This window comes from Cygnus atratus, chromosome 3, assembly GCF_013377495.2.
Source record: "Cygnus atratus isolate AKBS03 ecotype Queensland, Australia chromosome 3, CAtr_DNAZoo_HiC_assembly, whole genome shotgun sequence".
Lineage (NCBI taxonomy): Eukaryota > Metazoa > Chordata > Aves > Anseriformes > Anatidae > Cygnus > Cygnus atratus.
In genome coordinates this window covers 61,595,174-61,607,650 of record NC_066364.1, presented here as the reverse complement: position 1 = coordinate 61,607,650, position 12,477 = coordinate 61,595,174, and the positions used below count along the sequence as shown (strand labels likewise).

General features: G+C 45.0%; 1 protein-coding gene across 3 annotated transcripts in view; it reads left to right on the top strand.

The window, feature by feature from the left end:
• Positions 1-948: 948 nt before the first annotated feature.
• MAP3K5 (mitogen-activated protein kinase kinase kinase 5) overlaps positions 949-12,477 on the top strand; it is a 101,033-nt gene continuing 89,504 nt past the window's right edge. For 2 of the 3 annotated variants that reach the window (XM_050709533.1, XM_035538384.2), the window contains exon 1: positions 949-1,339. In XM_050709533.1, coding sequence (XP_050565490.1) covers positions 964-1,339 — 376 coding nt within the window. In that variant the 5' untranslated portion in view covers positions 949-963. Of the gene's footprint in view, positions 1,340-1,375; positions 2,322-12,477 lie in introns of those variants that run through there. The other variant, XM_050709534.1, reaches the window with a different exon arrangement.

Genomic DNA, 12,477 nt, shown 5'->3' with positions numbered 1-12,477 from the left:
GATGAGGTTCAGGGGTAGCACTCAGTAGGCCAGGTTGATGGACGTGATGATCTTGAACGTATTTTCCAACCTAGGTGATCCAAAGGTTTTACGTTTCTCCTGTATCTACTTAATAAAATCCCCGATCAAATAAATAAATGAAAAAATACACTGATTTCACTCTGTTTCGGTCCAGAAACAGCGTAGAGCTCTGAACTTCATTTCCTTCCCAACCCCATTTCGCATTTCTCAGGGATTCGCTCTAGGCCTGCAGACAACCCGAGAGCTTGAGGCGCTCACACCTCGCGTCACACATCATTCCAAATCCCAAAGGACCTCCTCAGAGGACCCCTCTCTCGACGGCTACCCCACAAACAAACGCCGCCGTGAGACTCCCACCACCACGGCGCCTCCCGCCGCCCTAAGCCGCACAGGATCCCCGGGTCCCAGCACCGCCGAACGACCGAGCCCCAGCCCTGAGGGGCCCGACCCGGCCCCGCTGCCGGCCCTTCCCGGGGCCGCCCCCGGGCAGCGAGAGGGCGGCTCGGGGGCGGCCCCGGAGGGAGGAGCGCGGCGCTGGGGCCGCCCCCGCCCGGCCGCCAGTCGCCGTGCAGCTGCCGCTCGGCTAAACCGGGGGCGCCGGGGAGCCTGCCCACAAGTGGTTCCTGCGCTCGGGCGGCTGGGGGAAGAGCCAGCGAGCGAGGGAGCTCCCCGAGGCGGCGAGGAGGAGGAGGAGGAAGGCTGCCCGCCCGCCCGCCCGCCCGCCCGCCCGGGGCCGGCTCGCCGCGTGGCCCCGCAGGTGCTCGGGAGAAGCGATGGTGCCGGAGGCGGGCGCCGGCGCTCGTCCCCTCGCCTCCGGCAGCCCCCGCTAGCCCCGCGGGGGAGCCCCGAGCTCCGGCCCCGCCGCTCCCCGCTTGAGCAGCCGGGCAGGAGCGCGCAGGGCGGCCCGGGGCGGGCGGGCGGCGCGGTGGCGGCTCCGCAGGGATGAGCGACGGCGGCGAGGGGACCGTCAGCTTCTCGGTGCCCGGCCCTCCGGCCGGCGGCGGCGGCGGCGCCGAGGAGGGGCTCGTCCGGCGGGGGCAAGGGGCCGACGGCGGCGCCCGCAGCCTCCAGCCCGAGCCGTGGGGCGACGACGGGGCCGGCACCGGCATCGCGGCGAGGGCCAAGGGCGCCGGGCGTCGGACGGCGGTCACCTACGTGATCAACGAGGCGAGCCAGGGGCCGCTGCTGGCGGCGGAGAGCGGCGCCCTGCAGAGCCTGCGGGAGGCGTGCGACGTGGTGGGCGCCACGCTGGAGACGCTGCACTTCGGCAAGCTGGACTTCGGCGAGACCGCCGTGCTGGACCGCTTCTACAACGCAGGTGAGGGGGCGGCTGGCAGGACTGCGGGTGCTGCTGGCTTTCCCCCCGGCCGCCGCGACGAAGCAGGGATGCGAGTCGGTACCGACAGGCGGGGGGGAGCTGCGAGGCCCCGGGGGTTGGGGAAAGTGGCTGCGGTGTGAGCCCGGTGGCTCGGCAGCGCCTTCCTGCTGACCCTGTAGCAGGGGAGCCGGCGCTTCGGGTGTTGGTTGCAATTAAAACGCTTCTGGGGCATGGATGGCAGGGCGGCGTGGGTGCCCCGCGCTGCAGCCTCCTACCCCGGCTTGCCCGCTCCGGCAGCGATAAAGCTGTAACGCCTTCGTTTCGGGGCAGGGTCACGCGAGGTTGCCTGTTATGGTCTACCTGGGCCCATGCTTAAAAATAACAGCCAGAAAGTTTCTCCTGATTTTTTTTTTTTTTTTTTTTAGTTATTTATTAACAGATATATGTGGTAAACTTAGAGTTAACCCCCCTGCTTACTAGGCCGGTAAAGACTTCATAAAGCTAAAGTTACAGTACTAAATTAATGTCTCTTTGCCATTTAAAAAATTAGAAGCAGAAATTTGATTTGACCTGCAACTCTAAGCTTATTTTGTGGTATGTCTCTAAGTGCATGAAATACTTTGGCAAATGAGCATTTAAAAAGTTTTGGCTGCAGCTTCCTCCTCTCCTGGGGAGGAGAGAGGAAGAAAAAAAAAAAAAGGAAATGTCTGGACTGTCTGCCCTCTTCATGCAAGACTCACCAGCGTGGACATGCATATGCACGTCATCTATGTGAAACACTGAACGCTTTGCTTCATGGGCTGCTGCTTTCAGGTTCCTGAGCTGGATGGCTCTGCAGCATATGGGCATGTCTTACCTTGCATTTCTTAGAGATCTGTGGCCTTAGAGGTAATGTTCTCAAAAGTCAGAGGAGCTGTGCTCACAGACAGAAATAGGAAGGATACAGAGCTTCATTATAGATCTTATACTCTCTACATTACAGGTAAGAGAGACTTCAGATTTTAAGAGCCTCAGTACCCCTTAACTGTAGGACAGGTACAACCTGAAAGTCTCATTTCGTCCCTGTTGTGGAAGGTGTATCCTAGTGAGGCTCACAGAGCTGAATTATCTGTGATGTTGGTGTGCCTCTTACGTTCATTAATTTTCAGACTGATCTGTACAATAGGCGGGGTCTCCATATTTCACAAAGGCTTTTCTTCTAATGGGAGATTTGACTTGAAGTGGGCCCCTTCTAATTCTGGCAGTAGGCGTCTGGCGTCTAGCACTACATAACTGCATGCTTATGTAATATAACATTTCTTATTTCAATGGGTTTTCAGCAAACTCTGTACTGCAGAGAGGAGGACATAAAAGTTTGTGCGCTCACGATACATTTTGTGCTGTGTGAGCTGCTGCCTAAAAGCTATGTTGTGGTGTTGACTGTGAGGCTGGAACTTCTTAGGTCTAGAAGGATCTGTGGGTTTTCGTGTTTGTTTCTTTATTCCTTTCACACTTCTGCATCCAATATATATTTTTAAGAACTAGTTGTTCTTCAGAAATTTTCAGTCAGTAAAAAAAAAAAAAAGGCTCCCAGGTTAGGAACAGAAAAGCATTAAAGAGTAGAAGCTATGTAAGCTGAAAAATGCAAACGGGGAGCAGTGTAGGGAACAAAATGAAATGGTCACGAAGGGTGTATTTATTCCACAGTTTTTTTTGTTTTAGTTGCCTTCCACTGGGGTGGAAGGGAAGCATTTGTAGATGGCAAATAAATATAAATTCCTTCCCAATTTCCCTTCTTGTCCTTTCTCTTGCTATGTGCTTTCAGTGATCAAAGATGTTAGTGATAAGGTGAAGAATATCTGCACACTCCACTACTTAAAAAAAAATGTAGTGCATTGCATGTACAGCATGGCTGAACATCAAGTAAGAATTTAACAGTAAAATGACTTTCAATTTACGTAATGGTTAATTGGCTTCATTCAAGGCACTGAGTCTTGCTAGACTCAGTGTAAAGGGCAATTAAGTCATGAGAGTAAGGGATGATGTGATGGGATGGAGCTAATTACTGCGTTTGAATGAGATAAAAACAACAAATCTCTCAACTCTTGTAATGTGTACAAATGAACTGGGATTTGGGGGAGGGGGAGAGAGGCTGTAGATGCAGTATAACTTTATCTGCCCATTATCAAGCCTTCCCTTTCCTAATGTCTTCTTTGTGCTTTGTATAATGTAGTCTGAACTCTTGGTGATCTCTGATGGCTCACTTCATACCTTTCACTGCTTCGAAGAGAACTTTGGGAAGTATTAAATAAAAAAAAAAGTCTAATCTCAGATGTAAATACTCATCATCCTGTCTAAATTTGGATTAGCCTGCTAATAATCTTCTTCAGCTGGCTTCCGTCAAGTGATGGTGCTTAAATGCGGAGACATAATTAGACATACATATGAACAGTGAGTACGTCTTAGCTAAGTATAATGGAACCATTCAAACACCAAATATTAAGAATTAGCCTATTCTAGCACTTTGTCGTGCATGGTTTAAAGTCTGATTTTTTTAAAAAAAAAAAAAAAAAAAGCCTCATGAGAAGCAAGTGTGGAATCAGCCTTAGTAACTGTTGGAACACTTCATACACTTCCCACCACTTAGAAGCAGTAAGGTGAAAAAGGGAAAAATTAGTCCGATTTCTTGCAGAACTCAGTGTATATGGGGTTGGCCAGCTGTCCCGGGGCTGGTTTTTTCCATGAAGACAGTATTTTTTTTTCTCAGTTGTGTTGAGCTTTTGCAGTTGAATTACAGGTCTCTGAAATCCAGCATAATTCCTAAACAGTTCAAGAATGTTTAAAGAGTTATAGAGATGCCAAAATACAGTAGAGAAACCTATGCACAGTGCTGTGTTCTGAAAGTTGAAATACATTAGTATTAAAGGATATCTTTTCCACATTATAATGACTTGATATTCATATCCCGTTGTTTTTATTTTTTGAAACCTGAGCCATAAATGAGTATAGATTACTTAGTTTCTTCGGTTTATGGAAGCAATTCATTTTTTTCATTGATATTTTTTTTTTTTTAGGCAACTATAGTTAGGACGATTTGCTTCTTGTGCAGATCCTTAACTGGTCATTTTGTATAATACGAATACATCCAGGGCTAGCTGAACAGTGTTTTAAAAAAGGAACAAATATCATAAAAGCAAAAATCAACATGAATCAGCAATCTGGGTCAGCCCTTCAGGAGAGGAAGGTGCTCTAAATTGAGGTGAATTCTTCACGGAGGCTTTTAGGTTGAGGCAGATTCTTTTGCCAAGTTGACAGAAATGTTTCATGTGATTTGTAATCTGACGCTTTTAGAAATTGCATCAATTTTAAAGTGCAGGGTAAGTTAGGGGTGAGTGTTCAGCTGACTAGCAAAACAAGTAGCGTACAAGTGTCAAAGCTGGGATAATTAATGCACGCAGGTTTCTGGGATGACCTGTACAGTACAGCACTAAAGCTGTGTTCTCTCTTCTTGGAGAGGTTAATCTTGTGTTTTGGGGGGAGATTGGATACACCTTGAGGAACCAAAGAGAAACTTTATTGGAAACTTGTCTTACTCTGAAGTACATTGCACCCTCTTTTGAAGCAACTTGCGTTGACTACTTCTAGTGCATGGACACAGGGATCATTTGTTTACTGTTTTCAGGTGTGTGTTCTTCCTCCTTGTCTGCCTTGCAAGATTAATTTTTTTTGGAAGATTGGTAATTTGTCAGCAGTATGATATCAAGCATTCTGACTTTGTGTACAGTCTTAGAGGGACTAATGGAAGATAAGAGATTGTGTACTTGGTGACTGAGGAGGATCTGGGTTTTCTAATCTGTAGTTGCTTGTTTTTAAGATGGTTCTCAAGCTAAGCAACTTGACTGATGTACTTGTCATACACTTATCTCCCTGTAGCCTTTATATTGTGTTATACTAGAGCATTCCCTCTTCTTCAACTTATTATGCTTGGGTTTCATGGGTCGGTGGCCCTCCTGATGTTACTTTGTACTGGCACTTCTGTGTAGGGCTACTGAGATAATTCCCTGTAACCGTAATGCTTGACTAAAACAGCATTCATCAAATAACAGATAATAAAATGGATTCAGGTTGTTCTCATTGTTTCTGGAATTCAGTATCAGTTGTTTCTCACAAGTGTCAGCTCAGTGGGCTTAAAAACATACAGTGTGGTGTGCTTGGGCGGCATCTTGTCTCACAAAATGACAATCTTCAGAAAGCCAGTACAGTCACTTGTGTAAAAGGGAGCTTTGTTTAGATGAGGTTCTACATCTGAACTCTTTCTGCATACTTTACAGAGCTTGTGTAGATTGTGCATTTATAAACACTTGGAGGCACACAGAAGTGAAATAAAGCAGAAGCAGGGCTCGGTTGCCTTCCTGCAGTTTCTTCCTATTTTTCTCTAAGTACACTAGATTCCATGATGCTAAATTGTTCTTAAAGTGATTTATGGCTTTGTGACACACCAACAGAGACTATCAACTTAAAGTCAAGAGTTATTATTTTCAGAACTAGTGTTCTTGTTTCAAGCAGTTGACTTAAATGTATTCCCCAGTTAAAAAAAAAAAAAAAAAAAAAACATGCTTCCTACTAAGTTAGCTTTATGTAGGACCAAGAAAAACGGTCCCACAGAGAGACAAACTGCAAGTTTTTTTTCTAATCCATGTTGTCTCTTAGGACGCTTAGTTTGCTCAGTAACTTACTTGCTGTACTTCCTGATTATTATTTTTTCACTTCACTGAGTTTCGTCAGACACTGGAAATGCTGTACGTTCTTTCTGTGATTATGCAGCACTTGCATCCATCACTTAACTTACTGCTTGGGCACTCCCTCCTTGTACCTCTCAGTGCTGCTGAATCACCGCTGCCCTTTCTGTAGCATCATGACTGGAAAGTCCCTGTTGGGAATGATGGTTCTCATTACATAGCTGAAGAAATTATCCTGATGCATCATTCTTCAGAGGTGAGAGCAACTACTTAAAAAAAAAAAAAAAAATCTACCACCACTGTCAGTGGAATTCATGCTGAAAGAGCTTTGCATTTCAGCAGCGCTGTGTTGCAAGTGGTGAGGTGGAGCAAAAAATGCAGATTAATAATGCAGAGGGTGCACAGATTATAGCCATGCTCTCAAGATAGATATGTCAGTGGTGAGGTATTACGAATACAGAAGCTTCGTGTCTGCATGTGTAGAGTATACTGTCACAATTAAATGGGGTTCAGAGAAGGGTGGGTTACAGAGCTTTTGACCGTGGATATTGAGCTCTAGGCTCTGTTAGGAGGCAACACTGGAAATTTCAACCCGTGGGAGCTGGGTTCTCTTTCAGACTTGGTGACTGGCGTGCCGTAGCAGCGTGCGGCTCTGCTGTGCGGCGGGAGCTTCCCCTGGCCTTTCCCAGGCTGAGGAAGATGGTGCCTTGCAGAGCATCTGGCTCGGGTGTCATCTGGGCACAGAAACCCCGATGGGGCTCGGAGTTCCCAACCACTTCTATAATGTAAATGATATTAAGGGTGTGCTCTTGCAGTGCTTATTGACTAAACCTCCTAGTGGTACCGGTGAGACACTAAGATAGATGGTCCACGTTCAGCCTTCTGATGGATTATTAGAAGTTATTGTCTTTTGAAATGGTACCTTCTCTACTAGGTGCATCAAGGTAATAGCACTAGTTTTTAAATATTATGTGCTACATATTAAAGTGTGAGGAAAAATGCTGGTTATGAAATTGTTCGGGTCTCTTAAAATACAGTAGAGATGTAAAGCTCATTGTGAGACATCTAGGTGAGAGGGCATCATGAAAGTATATTCCCCAATGGAAAAAGGGTTGAGTGAAGCTAGGTAAGTTTTTGAGAGAAACACAGAAGGAAACCTTTTTATTTTTTTTCCTCTTCCTGCAGTTTGTGTTTCTGTAGCTCTGAACAGGGTGTGTCATGCAGAAGTGACTCCTGAATCTACCACAGCCATTATAAGAATTTGACTTCTCTTTTTTAGGCAGTTTCTAATGTAAAGAATCAGACTGGTTTGGTGTGAAAGGGACCTTTAAAAGATCATCCAGTGTCCTCCTGTGCCCCCAGTCTCTGCCAGAAGTAGGGACGCAACCACACCAGGTTGCCCCAAACCCCATCCAACCTGGGTTTGATCACCCCTAAGAATGGGGCACACACAGCCTCTTTGGGCAACCTGTTTCAGCACCTAATCAACCTTGTGGTTAAAAACAATAATAATAATAAAAAAAAAATCTAATATCCTATTTAAATCTATCCTCTTTCAATGAAACTACTATCCCTTGACCTCTCACTGTAGGACTCGGTGAAAAGTCTTTCACCCTTTTTCCTGTAAGTCCTCTTTAAGTATTAAAAGACTGCAGTGAGGTCTCCCCATAGCCATCTCTTCTCCAGGCTAAGCAAACCCAGCTCTTTCAACCTCTCTTCAGAGGCAATGCTTTCCAGGTCCCGTGTCCTTGAAGGCAGTTTTCCACTGAACTGCATTCACTGGTTCCTTAAACAGGTGAAAGCTTGCTTTCCTAAATCCAGAGGTCTTAACTTTGCTCTGCCTGGCCCATATCCCTTGATCGTGAATTTTGTCAGGGCATGACTGCTGCCACCTGTCCTCACCTCCCTAATGAGGCCGTCTGCGTCAGTAAGCAACAGGCCTGTAAAGCTCCTCCTCTGGCTGCAGCACCTCAGCAGCACGGTAACAAAAAGTCGTATGGAACAAGCTAAAGCAGAGTGAAACAAATTGTGTAAAAGCCTAAAGGACTAGCTAAAAATAGAAGAGACCCTAATATATCATTTAATGCCATTATCCCAGTAATTTAAGAGCATAATAGGCAGGAAAAATCAAGTTAATGAAGGGAAAGCTTCAGTTTTGTCAGTTTTTCTTTTGTCCCTCAGTAGAGAAGAGCTGAGTTTTAAGAGTATTCTGTGGTGCTGGTTGTTTAAAACTTGTTCCTTTTGTTTCCAGCCCTTTGGAACTGTCGCTGTTTAGAACTTCGGGATTTTCATGCGTAGGTGATCTGCCAGTTGTATGTGTATGCTATAACCAAAGAAACTAAAAAAAACCTCAAAGGCTCAGCAACAATATGGATTTTGCACATGTACGTTTAATAAGAATGAAATTGTTTCTGGGATTCTTGCCATTCATAATAGGCTCCCCGCTTCACATTGTCCCAGAACATCTACTGTTCGCTGTGGTCTCCTGCTGCTTACTTTGTATGGCCTCTCTGGGGGTTTATTTTCAGTGGTACAGATAGACTCAGAAATACATTTATTGGAAGGAGATGGGCATAAGCAGTCAGTGAAGGCTTTGTGCAGCAGAACATGTGTGACAGCTGACAGTGCAATCTGTTTTGATAACTGGGGAATCTTCTGATAATGAATCTTCTGATAATCACTGACAGGTAAATACCTGTAAGAAGCTTGAATTGTTTGTATTCCAGGAGAAAATGATCCTCGGGCTAAGCTTGAGATACAAGCACAGGCTGCTTCTTTTTATTGTATATTACATTTTTTTCTCTGAGAACTGAATTTATTCTTTGATTGGAGTGGCTATAATCCTTGGTTTGGTTATGAAGAGCTGCTGATCAACCAGTAACAATGGCAAGCCAGAGTTGAATTCTGTCCTAAATCATGCCTGCTTTTATGAATAACCTTTAGGATATATTTAGATGCAGCGTGGGGCTTAGAGATTTCCCACAGACTGGCTCATCTGAAATTGGTGGGAATCAGCACTCTTTCAGATCCCACAAGAAGCGTACACTCTAATTTAGGTACTAGATGCCCATGTGAAAATTTGGCTCTGCATTTCTTTCTTACGTAATAAAGTAAATGAGTTGCTCTGGGGCTTCCTTGCTGATGGCATCAGTGGATGTCTCTTGCGGAGTGTGCTTTGGGTGAGTAAGCAGCTGCTGCTTTTAGTGGCGAAGACAGCTTTCCAGTGATGTCTTCACAAAAGAGTTATACGCAGCTCCTGCAGGGAGTTCTGTGCGATCTCTTTCCCCTTTACGCAGCACCTGCCTGATGCAGGTGTAATGTTGCTTCCAGTACAGTCTTCCTGGCTCACTGGGGTCTACGGACTGAAACCTGTAGTCTGTGAAGTGTAAAAATGCAGGTTAAATAATTACCAAGAGCTTAACGTCCTTCATCACCTTCCCGTGTCTTGAGCACTCTGACAACTTTGTAGAGCTGCTCTTCAGTCAGAAGCATGTCAAGTCAGTTTTGTGAGCATAGCACAGAAAACTCTGGGGTATGAACAAGGAAGATACAGTGATGTACCAAAAGGAAAGGAACACCTGTAAGACAGTAAGAATTTGTGATACCAAAATGTGGCCCCTCATGCTTGGGATAAATTCATCCAGTTATGTTGACACAGGAGCAGAGTGCTTCATTTAACTGCACCGTAGAGGCACACCCATAGATTAAAAATTACTACTTCTACTGCTTCACCTTCAATTCAATTTTTACAGCTACACAGGCTTTTAAAAGCGTGATGGTGCTGTTCTTTCCCTTTAGAAAATATATTTATGCTAGATATATGGCTTAATTTTTTGTTTTATTGGTTTATTACCGCATTTCAATGCAGTATCTAAGATAAGGTAGGCTAAGAAACCTTATAGATGATTCATATGAAAACGGATTGCCTTTAATCTGGTTGTATGTGTGGTCATCATTGCTGGCATGTGGAAGCAGAACCAGTACCGTGGTGTGCTGGTGAAAGCTGGGATTTTGGTGGTGTGCTGTGCTCCGCCTTCTCTCGCCCCTTGCAGCTTGGGCAGTCGATAGAGCGACATGTGGCATCCGTAGGGAAGGGCGGAAGCTATTTGCTTCCTGAGCACGACCTTGTCTTCCAGATCCCAGCTGGAAGTGGGAAGAACTGGGAACCCCTCCAAGTCTCCTTTGGAGCAGAATGTGGTCGGTTCCAAACACCACCGGAATTCCTGGGTCAAGTGCAACTGCAAAAGAATCGGCGACGCTGTCCTGATCGCTTCTACTAGAAAATAATTGGTTGTTATCTGTGTAAATAAACTGAAGTCCTGTTTGTTTATGTTATCTGCTTCCTTTGTTTTCTGCAGAGCTGAAGTCCACTGGTTATTCATACAGTAATAAATATAATTAATAAGATAGCTGGAGTCCCTTAATGTGCAGTCACTTACAAGGGTTTTCTGTGACCTTGCAAGTCACGCAAATTGCTGTGATGCAAGTACTTGCTTTGGCTTACACTGATGTTACGTATTTAAGGGGGTAAAGTTTCCTGATTAAATTTATTCAATATTTGTATATTATACTTCAAAACTGCATTATTACTCCAAAACTGCATTATTAGTAGTCGAAAGCCCATGCCGCTCTACTTTTCACAATTGATTTTATGGGTGTATGCTCATACCTACAGAGAGGAACAGAGCTTCATAAACATGTATCTATTTATTTATTTTGAGACTGCAAAATAAATAAAATTTATAATAAATACAAATATATATAAATATAAATTGGTGGCTTCTTTTTTTGGAGTTTGGAGTCAGGGTTGTTACTGAAGTTGAGAATTTTTGTGATGTATTAACCAGGAGTAACAACTCTGGGTATAGTGTGGCACATATGAAACATTACAGGACAAATAGCAAAAGTGATGCTTCCAAAATATCTTGTGGAATTACAGCATTGCTGTACAAAGCAGGATTATTATCTTACTGTTTTTTTTTTTTTTTTTAAAGCGACTCCATAGGCACTTAGGGAGGGAGGGAGGGCAGGAGGAGAGGGGGAAGAACACATTCCCTAGAGCTGCAGCTCTAAAGGGAGGAGGAAAGGAAAGGTTTTAAAGCATTATTACCCTTTTCTTGAGAGTAGGCTGATGCAGTCAGTGCTATTATCTTTAAGAAAGTGCTCGGGTCTTGCAGCATCACCTGTTTCTGGTTTGTTCACAAGGGATTATGCTCTTTCTTACCCCTAGAGTGAGCAGAGGGCTCTTTGTTCCTATTCCATTCACTCTCACAGACGCAGGGCAGCAGGGGTACCCTGACTTATTACAGCCACAGAAAGCCATCTCTGGTGGTGATGTCTGAACTTGACGTGGCCTTGGCCTGTAACTTCACATCCAGACTCCTAACTGAAGGAGAGAGTCAGCCTGTGACTTCTGAACCCTCTGGCATGGTTCAGAGCTGGTGGTGGGTGGTGTGTGCAGGGTTCTGGGACGTCCTTCTCCCAGCCTGGAACTGATATGGACGGCACTGTCCAGGGTCAGGACTGCGTGGTGCAGCCCAGTCCTGCTGTGCTTGTAGCTCTTTGCTGGATCAGTCTCCAGGTGTGTGGCAGAATTTGCTGTTGGCAGGTAAGTTGTCAGCATCTCACGGGCTGGATATAGCCACTGCTCAAAGACTTGTGTGGAAGCTTTACTCCGCTGCATTTGTTTCTTTGTGGCTTAATAATAGAAGTTCTTGGAGATCATTAAGCATGAACCAGTTTTAACTTGGTTTAAATACCTCAACACGCTTGAGTGTATTTCACAATTTTGAGGAAAATGGAGAAAGTGTTTGAAGTATATATTCTGAAAATGTCCCTGAAAAGAAGAAAGAAAATAAGGATTCTTGCCCGTAATTCCGTTAGCAGAACCCATGATCTCCCTTTTCCAGCTGATGCAAGAGGGCCAAAATGCAATAAAAGCACTAGGAAAATGGACTAAGCCTAAAGCGAGAGCTTCTGTAGCACACCGTGCCAGATGGGTGTGTAACTGGAAGACTTCCAGTCCCTCTTGTTGCTTAACTGCTTGCATTTTGGTCTGTTTCCTGCAGTGTCCCAGAAGTGTCTCTGCTTTGAATGATCAGTGTCGATAACCTGATATTTTGTCTTTATTTCTTCTCTGTTCACGTACTTTAAGAACAGCTCCAATGGAAAAATTTCCTGGTAGGCAGACTTCCCAAGCCTGCTCGGTGGATTTCAGTTTATGCTGTGACTGATTGCAAAGTGTCAGGTGCCTGTCTTCAGGATTTGGTTCCGTTTGTAGGAAATTGCTTTTTCTGTGTGTATTCTGAATTGAAGCTGTTGCTTTAGAGCTACTGCTATAGTAACTTCCAGCAGTATTTTTGCAGTAGAACTATGTCAAATGGCTGATGCTAAAATGCCTAAATAACATGGCATATTTTC